The sequence below is a fragment of the Sorex fumeus genome, unplaced genomic scaffold (assembly GCF_029834395.1).
Source record: "Sorex fumeus unplaced genomic scaffold, SorFum_2.1 ptg000037l, whole genome shotgun sequence".
NCBI lineage: Eukaryota > Metazoa > Chordata > Mammalia > Eulipotyphla > Soricidae > Sorex > Sorex fumeus.
In genome coordinates this window covers 29,366,695-29,394,520 of record NW_026606094.1, presented here as the reverse complement: position 1 = coordinate 29,394,520, position 27,826 = coordinate 29,366,695, and the positions used below count along the sequence as shown (strand labels likewise).

General features: G+C 40.9%; 2 protein-coding genes and 1 pseudogene across 5 annotated transcripts in view; 2 read left to right on the top strand and 1 right to left on the bottom strand.

Moving 5' to 3' along the window:
* PHTF2 (putative homeodomain transcription factor 2) overlaps positions 1 to 14,544 on the bottom strand; it is a 107,674-nt gene extending 93,130 nt beyond the window's left edge. For 3 of the 4 annotated variants that reach the window (XM_056118072.1, XM_056118074.1, XM_056118076.1), the window contains exon 1: positions 14,104 to 14,544. The gene's annotated coding sequence lies outside the window, so the exon portion shown is untranslated. Of the gene's footprint in view, positions 1 to 13,986; positions 14,073 to 14,103 lie in introns of those variants that run through there. The other variant, XM_056118073.1, reaches the window with a different exon arrangement.
* On the top strand, positions 8,706 to 9,086 carry LOC130027365 (40S ribosomal protein S24-like; annotated as a pseudogene).
* Positions 14,545 to 14,571: 27 nt separating the features above from the next.
* On the top strand, positions 14,572 to 19,873 carry TMEM60 (transmembrane protein 60). The gene is made up of 2 exons (XM_056118077.1): positions 14,572 to 14,832; positions 19,180 to 19,873. Exon 2 carries the CDS (start codon positions 19,230 to 19,232, stop codon positions 19,629 to 19,631), a length of 402 nt encoding a protein of 133 aa, XP_055974052.1. The 5' UTR covers positions 14,572 to 14,832; positions 19,180 to 19,229; the 3' UTR covers positions 19,632 to 19,873.
* Positions 19,874 to 27,826: the final 7,953 nt, after the last annotated feature.

The window sequence follows — 27,826 nt, the reverse complement described above, 5'->3', positions numbered from 1 at the left end:
AGATTCCTGGCACCCCATAAGAACCTCCAAGCCACTAGGACTAATTCCTGAGTGCAGAGCCAAGAGTGAGCCCTAAGCACCACTGAGTATGGGAAGCAAAACAAACAACAACAACAAATAAACAAAAGTCAGAGCTGACTAAGAAGAAATGGTTTATAAAGAGCACAAGGTGTCAGAGACATAGATAGTTCAAGTGACAGAACACATGCCTATCATGTGCAAAGCCCCAGCACGCGGCCCCCTGAGCAATGCCAGAACCAAGTGACATACAGTAGCACAGGGTCAATTCATAACTGGAAGCTGTGGGTGATGGTGGGAACTCCTATAAATGAATATGTGGAAGGCCAGAGGTGTAGATCAATCATGAGTCTCATCCATAAGATCCTGGAATCAATGCCTGGTACCCACCCCCCAAAGGAAGGGGGCAAATCAAAAAAAAAAAAACAGGACTAATTGATAGATTATTTTACTGTACTCCTCTTGCAAAAATTTCACGGGGCATAATGTTGCTTAAAGTAAATCTTTTAGACCAGAGTAAATTCAATGGACTGAATGCATATTTTGAATGTGAAAGGGCCAGGTTCAGTTCCTGACACCATATGTTCCCCTTAGCACCACTTGGGAGCAACCCTAGAGCTGAAAGCCAGAAACAGCCCCCCAGATATTGCTGGGTGTGATCCAAAAAGCAAAAGAGAGACCTTTCTTGTAGCCAGATATAGCTGGTTTAAATATAAACAGGACTGATAGTAGGAACTTCTATTTAGTTTCCATAAGAATCTGACTGAGCTGGAAAAAAGTCCTTTTGCTCTTTCCCTCATTCTGATTTCCCACTCTTTGGAATGTTGCTATCTACTCAACTTGCTACTTAAATAATGATCCTAGAATCTTTGTCTCTTTTCCTTTCCTACCACCACCTGCACATACGAACCGCTCAACAACTACAAAGGGCTAAATATCAACAACATCTCTCTCCTATACCCCTCCCTGGACCTACTGCTAAAGACCAGACCCTGTGGTGCTCAGGGAATCACTTCTTTTGGGCTCAGGGGGGACTATGTGAAATATCAGGGATTGAAACCAGGTTGTACACATGCAAAGCAAGTACCTTACCTGACGTACCATCTGTCAACCCCTCTGACATATACTGATCTCTAATAAGAAATATATATTTATTTGGTCTTCAGGGAAAGAGCTCCTAGAATCCTTAAAATTCCCTGTGATGACAATGCTGAATCTGAATTTTTTGCTATGTTAATGATTAAGTTTTAGAAGGCACCTTAGCATAGGGATTGGTTGTCAGCAACAACAAATGTGTGACAGAGAACTGAAACTGTCAGTTCCAACCCACATCCTGGAGGAGAGTAGGACTGGAAAGTCATCTATGGTCAAATGACTTAATCCTCATGCCTATGTAACAAAACAAAAGAACAGGGTTCTGAAGACTCCCAGGTTGGTAGAAACATGGATATCTAGGAAGAGTGGTGTTTTCAGAGAGCATGGAAGCGCCAGACCGCTTCCCATGTACTTGGTTCTATGCATCTCTTCCATGTGGCTGTTCCTGAATTTAATTCTGACAGTAAATCAGTTTTCTAAATATAAAATGTTTCTCAGAGTTTTATGAGCAGTTCTATAAGACTCATTCCAGGCAAGGAGGAAGTTGTGAATCCCCTGGTACACAACTGGTTGATCAGGAGCACACTGACAACCTGAGACTTGTGACTGTTATCTTAGGGTGGGGTACTGTACTTCACCTGGAGATCTGATGTTATCTACAGAGAGGTGATGCTAGGATTGAGTTGTGAAATACAGGTTTATTTCCTTTGACCAGTAAGTGATCATTTTAAATATCTTGGTTTAAATAATATGTATATGTAGATGATTACTGAATATGTAGGTTATACTTTGCAATCTAGTAATCCCCTAAATTCACTAGAATAGAAAGGAAAAGTCACTCAAATTTCCCTACTTCAAAATTCTCAAAGTGTTTAATATGATACCATGTACTGTAAGCTAATCCAAGAGATTATGTACACATTATTTCTTTATACTTATTTAGAACAGGATCCCTTCCTTGTGATGCATCTTCTGAGGGATACAATCTACTAATCCACTAAATACAGCATACTTAGACATCTAGAAGTCTTTGAAGTAGTTTCAATTTCTCACACTATTAATTAATTAAATAAAAAGGGCTGGGCTTGGGCTAAAGGGGTGGAAATGCTTGTCTTGCATGCATTCGACTCTGGTTTGTTCATTGGCAACACATATGGTCATTTAAGGTCCCTCAAGCACATGCAGGGGTCATCCTGAACACAGAACAGTCAGGAACAGCCACTGAGACCTCCAGGTATGGCACAAAAATAAAACAAACTTTTCCACTGATTGAAGAAAGGTAATAACTGAGTTGGAGGTTTTTAAGATAGCTATTTAAAATAGTCTGCCACAATATTTTCTTCAGAGAAATAATCAAATCTTCTTAAATCCCATTACCTATGTTAGATATACACTGAGTGAGCACAAAATAAATTTATCACATCTTCTACGGTGAATTACTAAACGGTGTATCAGTAATCCTTCTTTTCTGGGCCAAATGTTCCCCATTTCTCTTACTATTCACATAACATAATTTCTAAACATCTTCAATATCTTGGTAATCTTTCTCACTAAGTAAGGGTTAAATAATTCCTGAAATTTGATCAACAAAATTATCTATTCATCTGAAAAACCAAATACAGTAGACTTGTAACTCCTATTAATAGGGATATGAATAGGTGGTCAGGCAGTCTAAGAATATATTCACTTTATTTTTAGCAGCACAACACTGGTTAACTGAATAATCCTTTCTGAAAATAAAGGTGTATCTCACACACAAACACACACACACAATGAGAGAGAGATAGAAAGATATAGATATATGTATATATATATACACATACATATATATGTATATATACAGAGAGAGAGAGAGAGAGAGAGAGAGAGAGAGAGAATTTTCTTACCTTACTTATATTCCACTAAGAGCACCTACAACTTGTCTACAATTGATTAATTTGGTAAATCACTTACCAAAATTTTCATGAGGATAATAAACTTTTTCAGGTCAGAGAGATAGTACAGCAAGTAGGGTGGCTTGCCTTACATGCCACCTACCGAGGATCAGTCCCCAGCACCACATAAGATTCCCTGAGCACTACCAGGAGTGATTCCTGAGTACACAGCCAGGAGTAAGCCCTGAGCACAGTCAGGTGTGCCCTGCCAAATTAATGAGTGTTCCCCCCAAATTAACAGAATAAAGAGACATAAAAAAAACAAGTAAGGATACAAAAAACTTGAATGATTTGATCATTCTGCCTGATCTGACTGGTATTTAGAGAACACTCTACCCAATATTCTTTACAAATCCAACATGAATCATCGGTTACCAGAACAAGGACCATATTCTGGGCCATAAAATAAGTCTCAATAAGTTTGAATGATTCAAACCACACTACATATGTTCTCTGACCACAATTAAACTGAATTAAAAATCATTTATCTAAAAATATCTAAAAGTAAAAAATGCCCAAATATTTGGAAACCCAAGTACATGCTTCTAAATAATCAATCAGGTCAAAACAAAATCACCAAGAATTCTGAACTAAATGAAAATACATAATATCAAAATTTGTAGGATGTAGCCAAAGCAGTACAGAGGAAAACTGTATAGCATTGTTTTAGAAAATATAGATTTCAAAATATGGACTAAATTTCCATATTAAGATTATAGCAAACCTAGAGCAAATAAAATACAAAGTAAAATAAAATTGAGAACAGAAAAATCTACAAAGAAATATTAAAACTGGTTCTTTTAAGGTTAATAAAACAAATCAACCTCTGGCCAGATTGATTAAACAGGAAAATAAGGCATGTAAAATAAGAGTCAGGAATGAGAGAGGGGATGTCACTACAAATTTTATATTTAAAATATTATGATTTTAGGGGTTGGAGATATAGACAGTACAGCAAGTAGGGCCTTGCCTTGCATGTGCCGGATCTGAGTTAAATTCTCAGCATTCCATAGTTTCCCTAGCACACGGGTAGGAGCAATTCCTGAGCACAGAGCCACAAATAACCCCTTGAGCATTGCTGAGCGTGGCCCAAAAACCAAAAGAAAAAAAGTATGAGTTTAAACAACTTTATGACAATGAACATAAAGGTGTACTATATACACATTTAACAACATAAGTCAACAAGATCCTTGAAAGGTACATACTATTGCAGCTTTTTTATAATAAAAAGCTAAATACACTTTGTTACAAAAACTGAATTTGTATCTCTGTTAAAAAAAATCTGAATTTTTCTAATAACAATAAAAAAAAGGCCCAGATACGTAAGTTATTTAGAAGTGTCTTAAGTTTAAATTACATGGTGGCTCATGTAATATCTGTAAACTACCCAGAGTAGGCACTAAGGATACAACTGTGGTATAATTATGCTAGAATTTCTATAAAGTCAGTCTGGAAAGAAGCTATGTGGAAAACTGGATAGTATAAAAGTAAGAAGTAATGAAACTAATGACAGCTATCTATGGAAGAAATGATAAGGGTGTGAACAATAAGCATTTTTTTTCTTTTTGGGTCACACCCAGTGATGCACAGGGGTTACTCCTGGCTCTTCACTCAGGAATTACTCCTGGCGGTGGTTGGGGGACCATATGGAATGCTGGGAAATTGAACCCAGTTGGTTGTGTGCAAGAGAAATGCCCTACCCGCAGTGCTATCACTCTAGCCCCAAAATGAGCAATTTTTAAACTGAGGTGATAATCTGGGACAAGGCATTGATAAAAGAGCCGAAAGAAAGACCAGTATAGTGACTAATCATGAAAAGATATGAGAGAAAAAGAAAAAGGATGCTCTATGAGTTTTGGCTAGAAAACTAGAAGAAACACTCCTTAAGAAAGGGAATACAGGGGCAAGAGCAACGGTACAGTGGGGAAGGTATTTGCCTAGCACACAGCCTAGCACACACCCGGGTTCAATCGTCATCCCAACTGGTCACAAAAGCATCAGCAGGAGTGCCATTGTGACAGAAAAGAAGAGGAGAGGAGAGGAGAGGAGAGGAGAGGAGAGGAGAGGAGAGGAGAGGAGAGGAGAGGAGAGGAGAGGAGAGGAGAGGAGAGGAGAGGAGAGGAGAGGAGAGGAGAGGAGAGGAGAGGAGGAGAGGAGAGGAGGAGAGGAGAGGAGGAGAGGAGAGGAGAGGAGAGGAGAGGAGAGGAGAGGAGAGGAGAGGAGAGGAGAGGAGAGGAGAGGAGAGGAGAGGAGAGAAGAGAAGAGGAAAAGAAAAGGAAGGAAGGAAGGAAGGAAGGAAGGAAGGAAGGAAGGAAGGAAGCAGAATACAGAGGCCAGAGATTAATACTTATATTCTGTACAGTAGGTAAAGCGTTTGCCTCACATGTGGTTGACTTGGGTTTGATCCACACCATCCATATAGTCCCTAGGAGTGATCCCTGAGCACAAAGGCAGGAGTAAGCTGTGAGGATTACCAGGTGTGGTACAAAAACAAGAAAAAGAATACAAGAGAAATACATGAGGGGAGGTAGGTTCCCCCCCCCCCAATTATACATTGATACACTTAGTGTCCCAAAGAAAAACATCAGACTAAGAGACAAATGAAAATCTGGGTAGATCAACCTGTTTTCTCTCTCACAATTACTTTCAGTCAAAGCCTTCCCTACGTACAATAGCTTGCTGGAAAAAAAAAATTAAGGATAGGAGCTGGAGGAGGAAGCTCAGGGGGAAGGATGCTTGCCTTGCATGCAGCCATCACAGGTTCCATCCCTGGCATCCCATATGGTCCTCCTGAGTCTGACAGGAGTGATCCCTGAGCACAGAGTCAGGAATAGGCCCTAAACACCGCCAGGTATGGCCCAAAAAACAAAAACAAAAAAATCAGGGATAGTCAAGAAGGTGATGAAGTGAAATTTGAGAAAACATTTCTTTCCCTAAATGCTAAATTTGCAGAAGAGACGCTATTTTCATCTTTTCTATGGTTGTTTAGATTTGTAAAACCTGTTTAAACTCTAATTGCCTTAATGGGTTTGACCTACTTTAAATTTTTTTAAAGTTTTTATTAAAGAATTGTGATTTACAAAATTATTGATAGTTGAGTTTTTAAGCATGTAACACCAACCCCACAACCAGTGTGAACTTCCCTCTATCAGTGCCCATTTTCCCTTCCCTTCCCCCATCGGTCTACTTGACAGGCACTTTACATAGTTTCAGTGGTTGCAGCTTAGATCTCATGTTTTCAGTTTTGTTAAGTCTGTGTTTTGAATATAGGGGTATAGCATTCACTCACCTCACCAGTATACTGAAGCCCTGATGTCTGTTCATCCATTACTTCTTGTTCTCTTCTTCCTCCCTTGATTTCTTTTCTTCTCTGTCCTCCTCTCTAAACACTAAAGTCAAGGGTGATGTAGACTCACCCTTTTACTACAATACATTTCCTAATCCAGTATTCTACATACCACAGACAAGTTAAATCAACCTGTGTTTGCTTTTCTCCTTCTGGTTAACTTCACTCAGCATACGGTGCAGTTCAAACTATGTGGCAGCAAACTACATGATTTCATTGTTCTTTGCTATTGCATAGTATTCCATTGTGTAAATATACCACATCTTCATAATCCATTCACCAGTCCTTGTACACCTAGGTTGATTCCATATCTTAGCTACTGTAATGAGTGCAGCAATGAATAATGGTGTGCATGTGTCCTTTTGAGAAGCGTGTTTTATGTCCTGGGAATAGATGCTCAAAAGTGGAATTGCTGGGTCATATGGCAGCTCAATTCTACATTTATTGAGAACTCTCAATACTGTTTTCCATAGGGGCAGTACCAGACAACATTCCCACCAGCAGTGGACAAGAGCTCCTTTTTCACCATATCCACACTAATACAGATTGTTCCTACTATTTTTGATATGTGCCATTCCTGCCTTACTGTTCACTACTCGAAAGAAATCCAGGGCTGGAGTAATCATACAGCGGGTAGGGCCTTGCATTCGGCCAACCTGGGTTTGATCCCTGGAATCCCATATGGTCCCCCAAGCAACACCAGGAGTAATTCCTGAGTGCAGAGCCATGAGTAGCCGTGAGCATCGCCAGGTGTGATACAAAAAAATAAAAAGCAAAAAAAGAAAATTTGCTGATTTTCTTTTGATTTTCTTTGCAGTCTCTTCTGCAAAATTAGCTGAAAAATCAGCTAATTTTCTTTTCTAATGCTCTAAAACTACCTGTTCTAGGAAGAAGCTGGATTTTCTTATTGGAAAGCTCACCTTTGTAATTTTGTATGATTTTAGCAATACATAAGATTCTAATATTAATTTTTAAAGAATCACAGCTTTTCCGAATGCCATTTATTATTTTTCAACTAAGTCATATGAACGTAGTCATCAAGTGATGGTATCCATTGTCATCTTGATTTGAATTTCTCTGAGCACTTCTTCATGTGCCTATTGGTAAGACATCTGTCTTCCTCTCAGAAGTGTCTATTCATCTCCTCCCCCCATTTTTTGGTAGGGTTTTTGAATTTTGTTGTTGCTGTTAGTAATTTATATATCCTGGATATAAAATCTTTATCTGATGTGTTGAATGCAAATTTTTTTTATTCATTTAGCTGTCTTTTAGTATTAATCCATTTTTTTTTTTGCCATGCAGAAGCTCTTTAACTTTATGTAGCCCCATTTGTTTATTTTTGATTATGTTGCCTTTTCCAGTTGTATCAGATCAATGAAGGCACTTCTGAGGTCCAAATCTTCAAGTGTTCTGCCTATATTTTTCTCAATATACTTTACAGTTCCTGATCAAATCTGATGATCTTTGATACACTTTCAGTTGACTTTTGTGTGAAGTGTAAGATATGGATCCAGTTTTAATTTCTTACAAAGTTATCCAATTTTCCCACAACCATTTGCTGAATAGGCTATCTATATTCTATTTCATGTTCTCAGATCTTTTATGAAAAAAAAACTTCCCTAATATATGGGTTTTGTCATAGGGTGTTCTATTCTGACTCACTGATCAGAGGTTCTATCTTTAGTTCAGTACCATGCAGTTTTGATCACCATAGCTTTATAAACAATTCCAAACTACGTAATGAAATATCTCTGAATTTCTTTGGCTATTCATGGGAATTTTAACTACTTTTTTCAAGAAAAAAAATGGGAATGTGATGTCACCTTTCCCCCTCTTGGGAAATTATCTACAACGATTCTTTTTTTTTTTTAATTTCGAATACCCATCCCTCCACCAGTGCCCATTTCCCACCACCACGGATCCCAGTATCCCTCCCACCCCCCATTCCCCCCTGTTCTCTCTCTCTTCTTTTGGGTGTAGAACGATTCTTTATCCGCTTATCTGTTACTGTTTTAACACCCTAGTGCCACCTCTTTTTACTGTTTAATTTGTAGGCGATTCTCTTTTCTTAATTTTTTTTTTTTTTTTTTTTAGTTTTTTGGCTTTTCAGGTCATACCCGTCAGGTTCCTAGCGGTGCCAGGGATAAAACCCAGGTCAGCCATGTGCAAGGCAATCACCCTACCCACTATACTATCACTGCGCACCAAACCATTTTCTGACTTTTCTTACCCTATCTGAGAAGACAGATATAGATAAAACAAAATCCACACCCACCCCTTTTTCTCCTTGGCTATCATGATGCGTTGTCATCATGAATGACACAGTCACCATCCAGACCAGGAATTTCATGACCCAACTGACTCCTTCAGCAGAAGCAAATGGTCACTGACATCCTTCACAGTGAGAAGGCCACAGTATCTAAGATAGAAATTCGAGAGAAACTTGCGAAAATGTACAAGACCACCTCAAATATCATCTTTGTGTTTGGATTCAGAACCCACTTTCATGGTGACACGACAACCAGCGCTGGCATAATTTACAATTCCTTGGATCATACAAAGGAAAACAAATCCAAACACAGACTGGCCAAATGTCCTATATAAGAAGGAAAAAAACCTCAAGAAAACAAAGTATCAAAAGAACATAAAGAAGACAAGTCAGGGGTACTGTTGGTGCTGGCAGAAAGAAATGAAGTGTCTGGCAGTGAGCTTGAGGTTGAAGAACAGAAGGAGTAAAGATTCTGTGGTAACTTTATCTGTGGTCATTGTGAAGATATTTTCCATGAGGATTAATAAATTAATACATACACACCTCTTAGGCTTAGTCAAGTAATTCCAGCAACCATTTCTTCAGCAAGTCTTATAAGTGATTTACATACACTAACTCAGCTATCAAAATCTTGCAAAGTAGATTTTCATTTGATGAATAAAATTTAACTTCATGATTATTATTCAGAAAGCCCAAAGTGACACAAACTTGTGGACTGCAGAATTGAATCTTGAACCTAAATACTTTAACAAATACTTTAATGCTTATAATAAGTATTTGTGTAACAAATACTTTAATGCTTATAATAATAGGATGTTTTCATTCAGGCAACAAGTTCAAATTTCTATTACTATTACATGTCTTCAAATTTTCTGTAGATACATTTTTAACAGTCCCTTTCCCTTAACTGTTTCTGAAAATGGAAAGCTGCATACAGTGCACTTTTTCTCCCCCTAACTTCCTCTCATTAAATGTCAAATTTAATCATGTTACACGATTATTATCAGGTAGTGGTTCAGCCACAGCCATTTCCTGCCTCAGTTCCTGTTCACTACTCAGAAAGAAATCCAGTTAATTTTCTTCCCTAATGCTCTAAAACTACCTGTTCTAAGAAGCAGCTGGATTTTCTCCTCAGAAAGCTCACCTCTGTAATTTTGTGTCATTTTAGCTATATGTAAGATGCTAATAATATTTTCTTTAAAAAAAAGTTTTACTAATGCCATTTAGTATTTTCAACTTAGTCACCTGATCATAGTCATCAAGTGATGGCCCACGTTTATAAACCCAAAGTGAATATTTATGACTCTATGCTAACCTGAGAGGATAGAAACTGAGACTCAGGTTTTCAAGGGCAGCTCCAATTTAAAACATCTGTTCTTCTGTGACATCAATACAGTATCACTGTCACAGTCCTCCCGTTGTTCATCGATTTGCTCGAGCGGGTCCAGTAACGTCTCGATCGTGAGACTTGTTGTTGCTGTGTATGGCATATTGAATACGTCATGGGGAGCTTGCCAAGCTTTGCCGTGCAGGTGAGATACTCTTGGTAGCTTGCCGGGTTCTCCGAGAGAGGCGAAGGAATTGAACCCCGCTCAGCCAGGCCGGCTGCATGCAAGGCAAACGCCCCACCGCTGTGCTATCACTCCAGCCCCAATACAGTATATGTGTGGCTATATACATATACACATATCTATGCAAAGGGTAGCTTGAGATGTTTAGTTTATATCACTACATTCTAGAGAAAGGGATCACGGTCACGGTCACGGTCCTCCCGTTGTTCAACGATTTGCTCGAGCCGGCCCAGTAATGTCTCCATCATGAGACTTGTTACTGTGTTTGAGACTTGATCAGATAAAGAGAAGATAATACTCCCCTTAAGAGTCTTTTCATCTAAACGGAATTGTACTCACTTTGCCCTGACACACACAGCCGACCTGGGTTCAATTCCTCCATCCCTCTCAGAGAGCCCAGCAAACTACCAAGAGTATTCCCCCTGCACGGCAGAGCCTGGCAAGCTACCCATGGCGAATTCGATATGCCAAAAACAGTAACAACAAGTCTCACAATGGAGATGTTACTGGTGCCTGCTTGAGCAAATCAATGAACAATGGGAGGATAGTGCTACCATTTAAATTTGGTGTTCACAAATACTTCTTATAAAAACCATAACTAGTTGCTATTCACTCAACAATCTACACTCCTATTCTGAAATTGTGCTTCTTGTTTGGTTATAATACACTCTTTTCCCACTTCCTTCCCAGACTCTAATGATTACATGCTCCAAATAATGGTCCTTTGGGGCCACCAGGTCCACAACCAGCAGTGCTGGGCGATGGAGTGCATGGAATGCTGGGGATCGAACTCAAGGCCTACCTGGCCCTAGTAATTTCTTAGAACTATTCATTCATCCTTTTGTATCCAAAGCTTATCAATGTGCCTTACATAGTACTTAATACTCCCTTTGAGATATTATTCTTTTTTTTTTTTTTTTTTTTTTTGCTTTTTGGGTCACACCTGGTGATACACAGGGGTTACTCCTGGCTCTGCACTCAGGAAATACTCCTGATAGTGCTCAGGGGACTATATGGGATGCTGAAATCGAACCTCGGTCGGCCACGTGCAAGGCAAATGCCCTACCCGCTGTGCTATTGCTCCAGTCCCTTATTCTTTCTTCTTAATAGATAAGGTAACCAAAACTGAAAGAGTCTGCATCATGCTCAAACTCCCAAAGTCAAACAATAATTCAGATCAGTCTATTTAAACTTCAACTGATTTTTTTTCCTCTCAATGAAACCCCAGATTCTATGGCTCTCTATCTCACTTTGTATTGTTAACATTATTATTTCAAGTATCTATCTTTCCCAGGTGCTCCTACAAAACAGGGAGGATGGCTCCATCTCTATATCTTTATATAGCAGCATCACTCAACAGTGTCTATGACTTCAACGATGTAAAAGTATTATTATTGACTACATACAATAATCCTATTCAGTTTATGGTTTGACAGCATTATTTTCCACTAGTAGTAGCTAACAAGTCTCCAAGAAGCTACATACATAACTGCATGATATACAGCATAATAGTTTGGAATTACTGGCTTTCAACTTGACTACTTGGATGTGAATCCCCTATCTCCCAATTCACTAGTTAAGAACTCTTTAAAAAATGTGCTGGGGGCCAGAGAGATGTTACAGTGGATAAAGAGCACCTACCTTGCACACAGAAGACAGGTTCAATCTCCATCATCTCATACAAACAATCCCACAGGCACCCTCAGGAGAAATTTTAAGTGCTGAGCCAGGAGCACCACCAACTGTCTCCCCCACCCCCAAAATAAACAGTGCTAACCTAAGTTTTGATTTTAACTCATAGCAAAACAAGGAAAAGAACAACTGCAGTAACTTTCTCACAACATTATAAAGATTACATGAAATAATATAGAAACATTCCAGTTAATTTTTAATCCATATTTTTTCTATATGTCACCTTAAATTTTCTTTGGCTCAGTTTAATAAAGTCTTTCCCATAACAGCATCCTTGCCATTTTGCATTAAGTGAACTAGCCAAAGATTCTAGTTTGAAAGCTGCTCTTGATTTTTAGGGTCAACTTTCCAATGCCAGTTTGGGCTCAAAAAAGTTTCTCTTGGAGATTTGACTATGCAGAAATGCCCTTATTGGACTACACATTTTCATGCCCTGACAGAGTTATGACTATTTTAAAGCAGGTAACTTCCACTTTACAAATGCAGACGCTGGGTGGGAGCAATAGTACAGAGGGCTGGATGTATGCCTTGCAAGCAGTGACCCAAGTGACATTTCCAGCAGCACATTTGGTCCCCAGGACCCTCCAGGAGTGATGAGCGCAAAGCCAGGAGTAAGCACACAGTCGGATGTGGCTCAAAAACCATAAAGGAAAAAAAAAAAGAAAGAAAAATATGCATGTTAATACTATTTCATGTATCTGGACATCAAACCTGTGTTAGGGACTGGTAGCTTAACTCCCTAGTGAGAATTTCTCCTTCAAACACCTACTGTCTGGTGCAAGGAATGGCTCCTTCTCCCCAAAGCTTTGGATTCCTTTCTTTCGGAATCTGAGCCAGACTGACAAGGGGTCTCCATTTCCTTAGAAAAGGATCAGACCTTAGTCACAAGCAAGGAGTTCAAATTACTATGTGACAGCTATTCAAGCTAACGGCTTCTTTCAAACCCTTAGAATGACCTTTCCAATTTTTAAAATGTTACGGAAAAAAGTCGATTTCTGCATAAAACAATTTTTAAAAAAATATCTCGCTTCTAAAAGCAAAAGAAAACACAAAGGTTACAAGTACAAATACTACAACCATAAGTCGAAGTCTCAGAGGACAAAAAAAAAAAAGGAAAAAAATCTAAAAATGGCCAAATGTCATAGAACTCACCAAACATCAGACAATCAAAGTAACACAAAATAACAGAATGATCTAAAGTCAGCAGGGCATAGCAAGAGCAGATAACAAATGACAGAATACTGAACGCATCCAGCACGAACTGACTTGGAATGTTACGCTAAGACAGAGATGAATAAATTGTTCCAGACTTGCACTTCCCTAATCAGTATACGGCGATAGAAAGCAGTTCCTTATTTCTGCCAAGCTAAAAAAAAGGGGGGGGGGGGGTGTTGCTAGATCAGTGAAAGAATGAACCCCAAAGTTGGTCACGGGAAGGATGAGAGGTAAAGTCACGGCTGGAAGAAATAATACCATACGCGCGCACGGACCCTGCTCACCCGGGGATGAAAAATACAAGAAGGTGAGCACGCTCGGCGTCCCCGCATTGTTTCCAGATGGGAGGGAGAGACATCCCCAAGGCCCAGGCACAGGTTTCAGCACCCGCGCCGCAGGCATCGCGGCAATCACCAAACTAAAGTGCAGCCAGGTCGGGAAGGAGGGGGGGGGGGAGCTGTGCAGCAGCAGAGCCCTTCCTCGCGGCCCGCTCCCCGCGCGCGCCCCGCACGCCCTCCGGCCCCCGACGCGCCCCCAGCACCGAGCCGCGGGCAGGAAGCGGAGAGGGGCGGCGGGCGGGGGCGCAGGGGAGGGAGGCGGCGGCGGCTGCGGCGGCGGCAGCAGCGCGGGGCTCCAGCCGATCCCCGGCAAGGCAGGCGCAGAGCGCGGGCTCGGGAGCAAGGGGAGACGGAGTCCCCGCCACCAGCCGAGGGATGGTGGGAGGGGACCGCGGTTCAGACCGACTCGCAGGTGCCAGCCCGCAGGTTAGGAGCAAGCCAGCGGCGGTGGCGGACAGCGATGCCTCGCCCCCCATCCACCCCACAGCGCGGACACCCCCCCCCCCACTTTGATCCCGTCCGCCGCGTTCTTCCCTCGTCAGAGAGCTCCATCCTCGGGATTCTGTCAGGATCCTACGACCTCCAACACCCGCCCGCCCCGGCGCGCAGGCGATGCGGCACTTACCGCAGGAGCCGGCGCCGCGCCGCTAGGAGGCGGCTTGGAGGGCGCGCGGGAGAGAGCAGGGAGAGCGCCGCCGCCGCCGCGGGAAGCCGTGGAGCCGAGAGCGGGCGGCCCGCGGGCGCGCTCCCTTCAGATTCGTTCGCCCCACCCCCTCTTCCCGCAGGATTGTGCGCCGGAGCTTTGCAGTCTCCGCGCGCCGGCTGGCGGGCGGGCGGAAGGCGGGGCCCGGCGGCTGGGCGAGGGGCGGAGCCACGCGCTGGCTGAGTTGATTGGCAGCTGCGGGCCCAATGGAAGCAGAAATCACCACCCGCTGACTTTGCTCCTAACCTGTAGCGGCAGAGAGGCGGGTCCACCACCTTCTTTGAGTGCAGCCTTTTTGACCAACCCGAACCCAAGGAAAGGTCGGTTGGTTTGCACCGGTGGCCAAATGGTCCAATGAACGCAGGGACGGGGGCGCTGAACCCAGATTGGCGTCCTCTCTGGCCTATCGCGCAGACCCAAAGCGGTGCGGCTCCACCCCCAACCCCGGATGTGGGCGCGGCCCTGAGGTAGAACCGAAAACGCCTCCACAGCGAGCTTTTGGAGAGGCGGAACTCAGCTCTTTCTCTTGATTATCATGTGACGAGCTCTGGATTTAATGGGGGACAAAGTGTGGAAGAGGCTAAGGATCCAAACTGGCGAAGTGCCGGATCTTCGCGCGCCTCTCCGCTCTCAGGCCGGCGGCGCTGCCAGGTGAGTCCGGGCATCGAGAGGGACCGGCCTCCACTCCGAGTTGCGCCCGACCCCACAACGGTGCCCGGGCTCTGGCTTCCGAGGCCTCGGGTTAGGGTGCCGCAGCCTCCCACCCTTTCACACTCCCTCCTTTGAACCCGCAAGGCATTAGGGCCTCCGCGTGCATGGGTGGACCGTGTTGTGCCCGAGCCGCGACGTGCGGCGGCCCCCTCCTCCCCCGGCGCAGAATTTCAGGGAGGTCAGGCTGTCTGTCGGAGGGCGATCCCTGGAAGGACGCCGCCGTGGCCTTTGCTGGCCAAGAGCGAGCGTCGTTTGGGAAATGCCTTGAGCCCCGGGGCCCGGGACAGGTAGAGCCGGTGAGCACAGAGGCTGTGAACCGGAAGCGGTTCCCCGGGAACGCGGGTTCAGTCGGCTGCGGTGCTGCAAGAGGCTTTCGTAGGCAGCCCGGCCTGAGGTTTATTGCGTGCAGCAGCCTTACGGGACGGAGGCGGATTTCCCTTGGAAGACTGGGTCCCAGCTGCAGCGAGAAGGACGTGGCAGCGATGTGGGAAGCGTGGGGTGTGGGGGGACACTCAAACTGAGAGGGAAAGCGGGTGCTGAGGCGGGTCCCTTTGGACTTCCGCTTGGGGGCATCGCAGGTTTGAACAAAGACCAGATACACAGATCCCTCCAGGTACCAGAGAGAAGCCCCGCAAATGGCCGGTGTTGTTAGCTGAGCGTATTTTGATCTCGAGGTACACCACCACCCCCTCCCTTCAGGAGAAAATTATAGTAGGAAGCTAAGAGGGTTTCGTAGATTCGTAGCAATCAATGAATAAATAAAATCCGGGTTGTGCACGATCACCGTGGTCCAGCGTCTCTCAAGGTGATAGTGGATACATAGTTTCCTGCTTGGCTGCGGGAAAGTCGTTACATAGTTTCCTGCTCTTACAGAGGAGCCAGGTTACATCCTGCTTTCCTTGACTTGCTCCTACAAAACTGCTACTTGCATCGTTTTCCTGCAATCTTAAAATGCTCGCGCTCATTGGAGCAGCCACCTCCAGTGACCAGTTGTTGCTCAGTTCCATGAGAAAATAGAAGGCTTGGCTCTTCCAATGACTGATGGAAAAGTTGTGTTTAAGCAAGTGCATTACAACTTTTTAAGATCCACTTTTTAAATAGATTGGATTATCAGGGTTGAAGTCCTACTGTCCTTCAGCACACACCGCTCTCTTAATTACCTTTCCTTCCGAATGCCTTCGTGCATTTCATTATGGCAGCTCCTGCCCAAGAAAGGCGACCACTTCAGAAAGTTCTTTACAGGGAGTAAAAGCGTCTGCTTTTCAAACTACACAGTGAAGCCTTTACCATTTAAGTAAACAAGATGAGTGCAAGCATGAGTATGAAGAAAAAGTAAACTTAGATACTCCTATTAAAATGTGCTTATGCATCAGATTTACTACATTCTTTTAGAAGAGACTTTGAGAAAATTTTCGGGGTTAATTATAAAATACATTTAACTCAGCATACTACACTAGGGGATTTGATTTAGCTAGAAAATTTCTCCACCTTTTACTTGCTGCGTTTTTATTACTACTACCCACGCTTAAGATACCTTTCCCACACACCTTTTTTTTTTAAATCAGATGTCTTTCTATTAGATGTCTTTCCCATAGTCAGTCTTTGACTTCCCTGTTGCTTATTTCCTTCATTTTATTACTTTTTTTGGTTTGGGGGCCATCCCAGCAGTGATCAAGGGCCATCATGTGCTACTGTATTTAACCCAGGTTTTCCATGTCAAAGCATGCGATGCAGCATTTAGAGTAATCTCTTTGGCCCAGTTTCCCTTGTATTATAATCAGATCACCTTTACCAAAATTTTTATCTTCTATTAGTCTTATGGTATGTTTTATATATGTTCCTCCAAATGTTTAAAGTAGAGCCCAGAGCGATAGTAGAGCGGGTAGAGCATTGCACACAGCAGTGTTGTGTTTAATTCCCAGTATCCCATATAGTTCCCTGAGTACTGCCAGGAGTAACCCCTGAGCAATCCTGGGTGTAACCCCCCCAAAAAAGCCAAAAAACGGGGGGGACCTCATCAAAAAAACCACAAGTTTTGGGGGCTGGAGCAGTAGCACAGCAGGTAGGGCATTTGCCTTGCACGCGGCCAACCCGGGTTCGATTCCCAGTATCCCATATGGTCCCCTGAGCACCGCCAGGAGTGATTACTGAGTGCAAAGCCAGGAGTAACCACTGAACATCGCTGGGTGTGACCCAAAAAGGGAAAAATAAAAAAACCCACAAGTTTTTAAAGTGAAAAAATGTTGTCAGCTATTTGTATTTTATTACTTTTTGTTAGCTCCCAGGTCTGTGCAGTCTGGCTTTTGATCTCCCATTCTATCTGCTCCTTTTCTAAATGGTCATAAGGTTGGTAACATACCATATTCTTATATGTAAAGATCAAATAATGCTTACTTAGCACTTACATGTTTGTGTTTAATGCATTCCTAGTCAAAATTCCAGACTTTTTATTAGTGATTTTAGAAATTTAGCACCAAAAAAATGAAACATTATAGTAGAAAGTATGTTGGAATACACTGAATGTAGGGGCCAGGGATGAATCTTGACGTGTAGAGCACTTGACTTGCATATATATATATATATATATATATATATATATTCCCAGGTTTGATCCGAGATAGTACAGTGGGTAAGGCTCTGGCTTTGCACGTGGCCAGTTGATCCTTATCTCTACCTATGTCCCCCCCTTCCCCCAGATACCACCAAGCGTGGTCTCTGACCATGAAGTAGGAGTAAGCCTTGAGCAACACTGAGTATTCTCCATCCCCCAAATTAGAGAGAGAGAGAGAGAAAGAGGAAACAGTAAGACCAGATAACAGGGCAAGGTGCAAGCTTTGAATGCAGGAGGCCTGGATTGAATCCTTGGCATAGCATGGTCTCCCAGAACATTGGCGAGTAACACCTGTAAGTAGCCCAACTGGTGAACCACCAGGTGTAATCCAAATGCCAAAAAGATAAAGAAAACAGCAGATACTAGGCCTTCCAGATAATACAGCCTATCCTAGCTATATTCAATATAGTCAACAAGAGATGAGTAAAACAGAATAGGATATAAGAAGTAGCCCAATTATTAACTAATTTAGTATCCAATAATAACAATATCTTAAGGTGATTGGCTTTTTTAAAAACAGTAATGAATTATATGCTTCAGTTATGCATCATTGATAAGTGGCTTAATTAATTACTGTATTGCACATATTGAAAAATCATATGCACCACACAACTCCCCCACAAAAGTATTTCTAATGGGGGCTGGATAGCACAGCGGGTAGGGCATTTGCCTTGCACACAGCTGACCCGGGTTCAATTCCCAGCATCCCATATGGTCCCCCGAGCACAGCCAGGAGTAATTCCTGAGTACATGAGCCAGGTGTGATCCAAAAAGCAAAAAAAACAATATATATATTATATATAACTAATGAGAAAAAGATTACAGATTGAGAAAATAGGTATTTTATAAGAATTATATTGAGAAATTCTAAATATTTAAATCCAGTGGATTAAAACTGAAAGTCCAGTGTTGTCAGTGTCTTCTATTTTAGCTCAGTGAGATCTTTAAAAGTTTGATTCTACTGATGTTTTCATAATTTTAATTAGGGACTATAATTTTTTCTTAATACCCTGAAAAATATGTAGATATGCAAATTATACAGACTAAAAAATGCCCAAGGTGCAGGAATCAGGTTATGAGTGCTTAGATTTGGTGTAGCAATGAAACGGAACAGACTGAGACATTTTCAGTCTAGATTACACCAAGAATAGTACTGTAGTACTGTCCTGTCCTCCCTTTTTTCATCGATTTGCTTGAGCGGGCACCGGTAACGTCTCAATAGTGAGACTTGCTGTTACTGTTTTTGGCATATCGAATATGCCATGGAAAGTTTACCAGGCTCTGCCATGCGGGCGAGATGCTCTCGGTAGCTTGCCGGGCTCTCTGAGAGGGACAGAGGAATCAAACCCGGGCAGGCTGCTTGCAGGGCAAACACTCTACCGCTGTGCTATTGCTCCTTTATACAACAAGAATATATACTAAAAAGTTAGGGTATTTTTTCATGGTTATAAGGAATGGTGTGACTATAATATAAAAGATGACTACAAAGTTGATAGGCTTTATTTTTTTTTATTTATGCACCTCGTACCTGCCCGCCCTCCAACCAGTTGACAGCTTTTAAAAAGAATGATTTCAAAATTAGAAAATCTGAATATGAAAGAACCAGCTTTGTTCTTTAAAAATAGATTACCTTTTCTCTGGTGTCAAACAATCTTGACTTTTTTTCCTTCTCTTAGGATATATTTTCCTTTTTTCGACTCTGCAGCAGCCTCTTTAAACTGTTTAAATGAGAATGTCCTTGGCTCAGAGAGTGCTACTCACCTGGCTTTTCACATTACTCTTCTTGATCATGTTGGTGTTGAAACTGGACGAGAAGGCACCTTGGAACTGGTTCCTCATATTTATTCCAGTCTGGATATTTGATACTATTCTTCTTGTTATGCTGATTGTGAAAATGGCTGGACGATGCAAGTCTGGCTTTGACCCTCGACATGGATCACACAATATTAAAAAAAAAGCCTGGTATCTCATTGCAATGTTACTTAAATTAGCCTTTTGCCTTGCACTCTGTGCTAAACTGGAACAGTTTACTACCATGAATCTTTCCTATGTCTTCATTCCTTTATGGGCCTTACTGGCTGGAGCATTGATAGAGCTTGGATATAATGTTTTTTTGGTGAGAGATTGACTTCTCAGGACATCATCTCATTTTATTGCTGTTCAGCAAGTTGTCATTAAAGTGTTCTGAATCTTTTGCAAGCTTGAAGAATACCAGCGAACTGAAATAAATACCAAATGTAGTTTTATACTGCTTCCATAAAATAGTCTGGTGAATCATTGGCTTCTAGTCAACCCAAAGCTGGATCATCCATTATTTGAGTTATACATATCCTTCTTATCCTTCTGTAAATAAAGTTTGTTTGAACCTTATTTTTCTACTTGACTCTTATCGAATCAGTTATAAACATTTGGTCAACATTTTTATGTGGTAAACATATTTAGGTAGAATTTTACCTTTGACCAAAGTAAATGGTCATTTGTGTTTGGGGAAATAAACTTAGTCACTGAAATAGTTTGGATACCATTTTGTTTTTACATTCAGATGAATCTGAGTTTGGCAGATTTATATCTTGACTGAACTGTTTGGGGAACCAGACATTTTGGTTAGGTTAGGTAGGCCCACTTTGTTCTTGTCTTGAGGTCTCAGAAAGTCATGGGTTCAGAAAATATATTTTTATCAGCCTACCAAGGGTCTTTATTCCAAAAAAGCAGAGGTGGCAATATTTTTAAAAATTCTAAAGACTGAGGCCAGAGCGGTAGTACAGAGGGTAGTGTACTTGCCTTACATGCGGTCAACCCAGTTCCAGCCCCCAATATCCCGTATGTTCCTTTGAGCGCACCAGAAGTGATTCTTGAGCACAGAGCCAGGAGTAAGCCCTGAGCACCTTCAGGTATATCCCTTCTACTCCCCCCCCCAAAAAAAAAATTCCAAAAACTTGAAGGACCTTGTAACAGGATGATTTTTCTTACCTTTTGCAGCCCTCAGTTTAGCTCTGGGAAGAAATTATTTTGTTAATTTAAATATATCTACTGGGGACACTGGTGCTGGGAAATTACACTGGTGGAGGGATAGATGTTGGAACACTATGATTGAAACACAATCATGAACAATTTTTTAATGCACATGGATGACTTACAGAAAAATGACGAGCTGGAAACCGGTAAAATAGAACTTATATGAATCCATTCACCTTAAGTTGAAATATGGGCACACTTCAACCACAGTGAATGAGGTGGGCCCAATTTACTAAAAAGGGGAACAAAGAATCCTACCTAGGAAGTAAAGATATCTCCATCCAATATATTGATCTGGATAATAGTTACCTGAATTAAAGTCAAAGTTTAATTGAGCTATACTATATTTTTCTGTATTTATATTCTTTATTCATATTATTGTATGTATATTATGCCTCAGTTTATAAAAGAAAAAAGCTATCAATGGAGAAGTTGATACTTTGGAAGAAACATTTCCTGTGTTCAACTGGTCCTGCCTGTTACACTCTGTTCTTTATGTTCCCAGTGACTATAGCAGTTATAATTACAACAGAGGGTACTTGAAAAATTAAAAAAATAATAATATCTAACAAGAGCTGGAGGTCAGCAGTAGAAAACTTCCCTTGCATATCATGACCCTGGATTCTATCTCTAGGACCTTAAATAAATAAATCTAAAAAGAACCTTACTTATGACCACTAGTAACTGAGAGGAAAGCTCAAATACAGCATTGTGTTCTACTTTCCTTTGCAAAGATAGGATGACAGAATTTTAGCCATAGCTATGTATTACTTCAAAGCTAGTCTAAATAGGTGCTAAGAACTTTCCCCATAGTTGATATACTATTATTTTTAGGTATCTAAATAGAAAACTGAAAAGAATAAATCTGGGAGACATCATGTTACAGGTATGAAATTCCTGATTTGATTGAGAGAGCCAAACAGTCTATGGAATCTATCAGAGTCAAAGCAAAGGAAACCTTTCATGTAAGAAACCAGATAGGATTTTAAATGCAGGGAGAGCTGTTTTAATGACAGTATTACTAAAGTACTGTCTCAGAGGAAAAAAGCAAAAGGAATGCACCACTTGTCAAACAATTAAGAACCTGAGAGATATTACAGGGGTTAAGATACTCACCTTGCATGCAGCTGGCCTGAGTTTGATCCCTAGCACCCTGTATGCTCCACCAGCACCACTGGGAATGATCCCTGAACACAGAAGCAGGAGTAAGCCATGAGCACAGCTGAGTGTGGGCCTAAACACCCTGGTCCCTCGCCCCACCCCACTCCCCCCAAAAAACTGAAATTTTTCTGTAAAGTGACTATTTAAACTTTGTGATATAGTTTGTCTTATTCTTATCTAATCAACTCTTTATCCATTTAGATTTTATATAATGTTAATAAAATAGACTGTTTCATTTGACTTAATATTTCAGCCATTTAAAACGTTAAAAACCAGTCTTGCCTAACAGGCCATACATAAAAGTAGTTTTCATGGTAGCATGCTAACCTCTCAACAAGCAATAGCTAAAAGAAAATCTGGGACACGTCTCTACGGAACAGAGAAGCTGTTTAAGAATTACATGTAAAAGGCATCATTACACCCAAGGGGTTTATACATGGGAATTAATCAATTCATTATACTCTCACACGTAAGCCTAAAGCAGCACGGTAAATTACTGACAAGTCTCTAATTCTGATACCAATTCAGATGTATCTCATCACTACCACATAAATTTCATCAGTTATCTCAGTACTGGTATTACATGGAGATAGCATCAGATCCACAGGTATTCAGTTCTAGAAGATGCCCCTACCTCTACTTCAGATACCAATCCCAATTGCAGGCTGTCACCTGTGCTAAGCAGACTTAAGGATCAGAAATTTCAATTCCAAGGTTACTTCATTAAGGTTTAATTAACTTGCTAGAACCACTCACTGAACTCAAGAATAACATTTTAGTCACGAGATTACCGGTTTATTATAAAAGAAATAACCATATAGAAGAGATCCATAGGATAAAGTACTGGAAGTTCCATGTTCTGAAGACCCTCAGAACATCAGACCATACTGACCATCCTACCTCCCACCCCTACTCCACTTCCATGTCCGAGGGTTTACCTAGTTTTCTTACTCTTCAGAGATTTTTATGAAGGCTTGATTACACCGGTAAAAGAAATCACTGATGATTCATGAGTAAACCCAATAATAAAAAGTTTAAATCTTTCATTACAAGTTTGGTTCCCTTAGTAACCAGATTTCTGCCCTTGCATTTTCTAGGAACTTTCTTAAAATCATCTCATTAAGTTCAAAATCCATCTTTATCATCACACTACGTAAGAAATTCCAAGTGTATTAAATTACTGTGCCGGGAAGGAAGTGAAAACTCATAAATCACAGTATTACAGGCTCAGTAGTTGGGATATACTTAAAACATCAAGTAGTAAAAGTTATAAAGAGAAATTATGCCCACAAATTTAAAAAGAAAAATAGGACAAATACTTAAACAATTGGTAACAAAGGAGGCCAAAAAGATAGTACAGTGGTAGGGCGCTTGTCTTGTACTAGACTGACCCAGGTTTGATCACCAGCAACCCATATGATTCTCTGAGCACTGCCAGGAGTCAAGTACTTAACACTTAGCATTGCCAGGTGTGGCCCAACCTCTGCACCCTCTCAAACAAAAGGGGGGGGGGATGGTAATACAGAAAAACACCTTCTGAGATTTTCCCCCTCCTTTTTGGGGAGGGAGGGTGGCCTACATTCAGCAGTGGGCAGTTTTAATTTTCACTTCAAAATTTTCAATTTTCCACATTTGGCCTCAAAGTATGACTGGTATCCTTACTTTTCATGGCAGATACTGAAAGTATAAGAATTGGTTGAAATGGGAAAAAAAAAGCAAAACCTCTTCATTATAATTCAGGAAATGAAAGCCCAGATGAATGAAATCAAATTAGCTTCCAGTTACTGTTTAACTACAAATGCTAAGCAATTTCCACAAATGTTTCCTAGAGAAGAAAATAAAAAGTAACAACAAAAGGTATGTTATGAAATACTAGGTAAAGAGAAAATTAGCTTAAGTTTTTATGACCAAGATACATTATACCCAACATGACAAAATCCAAAGATAGACACAAACTACTGGATGCAGCAAGATTAAAGAAAAAGGGGAACTTAAATACAAAGGAAGGCCCATAAGGTATACAGCAGCTCTATCAAATGAAACCCTACAAGCCAGAAGAGTATGAAAGGATATAGTGCAAAAATTCAATGAAATGAACACCTCACCAAGAATATTCTATCCAGCGAGATTATCATTCAGATTTGAAAGAACTATACAGAACTTAATGGATAGGTAACAGGGAATTCATAGCCTTGAATTCAGTTTTGCAAAAAGCTTTAGGATCTTAAAGGATAGGAGAAATTTGCCAGCATGTAGCATTGAGTATGGCACCAACAAACGGTGATATGGTTGTCCTCTCCTAGATTAAAAAAGGTTAAAAGCATATTAATCATCACAAATGGACTACCTTCTGACAGTTGTATTTGCCATTCCTTTAAGTTTCATTAGACGAAGTCATATGAAATAAATTTGGCATATGCTTGCCAACGGGGCAGACTTGGGGGGCGGGGGAGGGAGGGAACTAGGGGAAACTGGTGGTTGGACTGGTGTTGAAATGTTGTATGCCTGAAATATACAACTCTACCTTAAACATGAAGGTATAAAGTATACATAAAAAGTATACTTTCATGTATAGTTTTATTTTATACAAGTGCTCTCTCTACCTTAGACATTAAAGAATACAGTAGAGCACTTGCTCTTATACTCTTTTGCTAGATCTGTATTTAAATGTAACCAAACTATACTGTAATCAATATATCCGTAATCTTATACTCCAGATTACCACTATCACCTAAACACTAAAAAGACAAATTTTATAAATTTTGCAATCTATCAAAACATTTGCTTTTGATATCCAACTTCCTTGAAGCTTTTTTCTATTCACACCCTATATTCTGCCCCCAATTTTAAGAGTACAAAGAGGCAGTGAGGAAGATGAGAAATAACAAGGGAGATTCAGCACATAATTCTTAGATTTTTTTTTCAACTGTTAATTTCAAGATCAAAAGCCAACATTTGTAATGTTTATAATATGACAGGCAATATGCTAGTAAGCAGCTGGCATACTGTCATTTAATTTTACCACTAAAAGACACATACTTGATAGCCGGGAAACACAAAGTGAATTAATTTCTCATTGTTACAAAACTATTATCTTTTTAACAACCCACAGCTCTGTCACTAGAAATACTTAGCATAGTATCACCCCAATGAAGCGGCTTTTGAAGGGATATCTGAAAACATGCTGCCTTTATGTCCTGGACCCAGTCCTGCAACAGAAAGGATAAAGACTTATCACTGTATCAATGTCATCCTGTTTTTCACTGATTTGCTCAAATGGGCACCAATAACGTCTCCATTCATCCCAGCCCTGAGATTTTAGCAGCCTCTCCTTGCTCATCCTTCCCAACGATGCCGATTGGACTTAAAAAGACAATAATAAACTAGGTTCCCTCAGTCCTACCCAGTCCAGCCAGGTTCCTGGGAAGATGAATTTTGTGTATAAAGAGGAGCATCCATTTGAGAAGCACTGTTCTAAGGATGAGATGATCCGAAAGAAATATTCAAACTGTAGACAGTATAAAAGGTCCCCAAAGCTCCAATAGGAGACTTGGACAGAAAAGTCCCTTCTGATCTCACGGTTTGTCAGATTTACTGCTTGATCCAGAAGTGAATTCACTCTGATTGAGCATGCCTTTTTCTTTGTTGTCAACATGTAATTCCACCACCAGTGCCACAATGAGTCAGCTATACTAGGAACACCACAAAGATGTCTTTTCATACATTGCCTACAATGATGAAAGTATCCATGGTCTGTGAAGCTGCTGCCCCTGAAATGAGGGCAGGGCGGGGGTGGTCTGTCCCATTCTAAAGAGGTGGCCCCGCCTTCACTGACCTCCATCAGGCTCAACCAACATCTTCTGGATCTGCATTTCTTAATGTTTGCGGTTCTCTCTTCAGCCCCTCTTAGCTGGAGAGAGCCTCTAACACCTTCTCCTTTCTTCCCCTTTCTTTAAAGTTTAACCTTAATTGATGTAACATTAAGTAGTATCTCTAGTTGAAGAGAAACTTTTGAGTTTCATAAACTTAATTATATTTTATATTATGCAGAACTTATTTCCCCCTCATTACCACGTGTCCTGGATATCTAACACAAATTTTCTTAAAGTTCGTCCATAAGGCAATACTACACACAAGAGAAATTTGCCCAAGGATGGCCAGAGGGCTGTAGGACAGGCCCTGCATGGGTGAGGTCACATGTTCAATCCTCACATTCACAGGCATTCAAAGACAGAAAAAGTTTCCCAAACCCCAGAAACTTGGGTCTCTATAAAAGTCAACTTAAATTACTGGAATCTATACGATTTGTCTTCCACACACTTAATTAAGGTCCAAATTCTATTCCTTTAATTTTGTTTTGTGGGATGGGATTGGGTCACTCCCAACTGTACTCAGGGGTCAGTCCTGATGGTGCACAGAGGACCATATACAGTGTGGCCACACACAAACATTTTGCCACCATGTACTCTCTCCAGATCCAAATATTTCTTGAACACCAATCATGCTGTTTACATACAAAGTATATGTTTGGTACACATAAGGATAAAGAAAAATGCTAATCTCTACTTATGGTTTTAACCTAAAGTTTAACAATACACTTATAACTATCATGTATACTATGTGAACAAAAGAACACAAATGCAGGAAAATTAATTGTGTGACGTCTGCCAAGTGAGGAGAAAAGTGAAAATATATAATAATGTTTAACTTGAGTTTTGGAAAGAAAAGTAAGAATTCATTATGGTATTTCAGACACAGATTTCTCTAGAAAGGCAAAGAATCTTAAAAGTACACAGAGAAAATGACAAGTACTAACATCTGGTAAAATGAATTTTGGGTACATTAAATGGCAGAAACTGGTAGATTCAGCTATAAAGGAAATCCCCCATCATGAAGGTTCTTCGGGCTATGCTGTGCTTTGAGTCTTTATCCTTTTGGAGTAGAGCAATGGGATATCACTTGTCTTAAAAATGTTAATTATAGGGTTAGAAAGATAGGACAGTGTGCAAGGTATTTGTCTTGAACCCAACTCAGGTTCAATCCTCAACACTACATATGGTCCCCTGGTAAAGGTAAGATAAAGGCCCTCCCGTTGATCGTCGATTTGCTCGAGCGGGCCCAGTAACGTCTCCATTGGAGACTTTGTTGTTACTGTATCTGGCATATCGAATACTCTCGGTAGCTTGCCGGGCTCTCCAAGAGTGGCAGAGGAATCGAACTCGGGTCGGCCATGTTGGCTGCGTGTAAGGCAAACGCCCTACCCGCTGTGCTATCGCTCCAGCCCATGGTCTCCTGAGCACTACTATATGTGATCCCTAAGCGCAAGACAGGAATAAGCCCTGACAACTGAGCAAAGCCCAAAAACAAATGGGTTAATCTGGTAGGCACATCATGCATATTATTTATGCATACATGCCAAGGGTCAAACTCAGGGCCTTGTACATGAGAGGTATGTAGTCTACCAGTGAGCTACATCCCTGGGAAGAATGTGTTGGGAAAATGAAAGGAAAGGAAGACAGCAAGCAACCTTAAACATTTAAAAGACTGATGTATGTATAACTGAAGCCCAAGCACAAAAATTTGTAAGTCTACAACTATACCTCATGGTGTTTCACTAATAAAAATTTAAAAAATGAATAAAAGACTAAGAATCTGGGTGAGAAGAACATTTATTATGACTTTGGAGGACTACTAGAATGAAAGTAAACTCTAAACATATAAACAAAGAATAATCATTAACTCAAGAATTAAGTTCATGACATACCACATACAGTTAAAAAATATATACAAATCGTAATACTGAGATGACTATGTAGAAAAGAGTGACCATGCAGAGGGAAAAGAATGGCTAGTATTTGGGGGATAAGAAGGATATAGATTTGATTTCACTAAACTTAGAGCTCAAGTAAACTCAAGCTGAAATAAGTGATAAGGAAATTAATATAGTTCTGGGATAGAGGATAGAGGCCTAAAGGAAAGAAACTTGGGCAGGGAGAGAGAGGGGTTAAAGCACTTGCCTTGCAGGCAACATGACCAACTCCTTTGATCTCCAGCAATATATATGGCCCCCAAGCAACAAGTACTATCTGATCCCTTAGCACAGACAAGAGCAGGCTTTAAACACTGCTAGGGGCTGCCCAAATGTGG

Coding starts and splice junctions, on each gene's coding strand:
- TMEM60 (XM_056118077.1), top strand. CDS start 19,230: ATGAGAATGTCCTTGGCTCAGAGAGTGCTACTCACCTGGCTTTTCACA.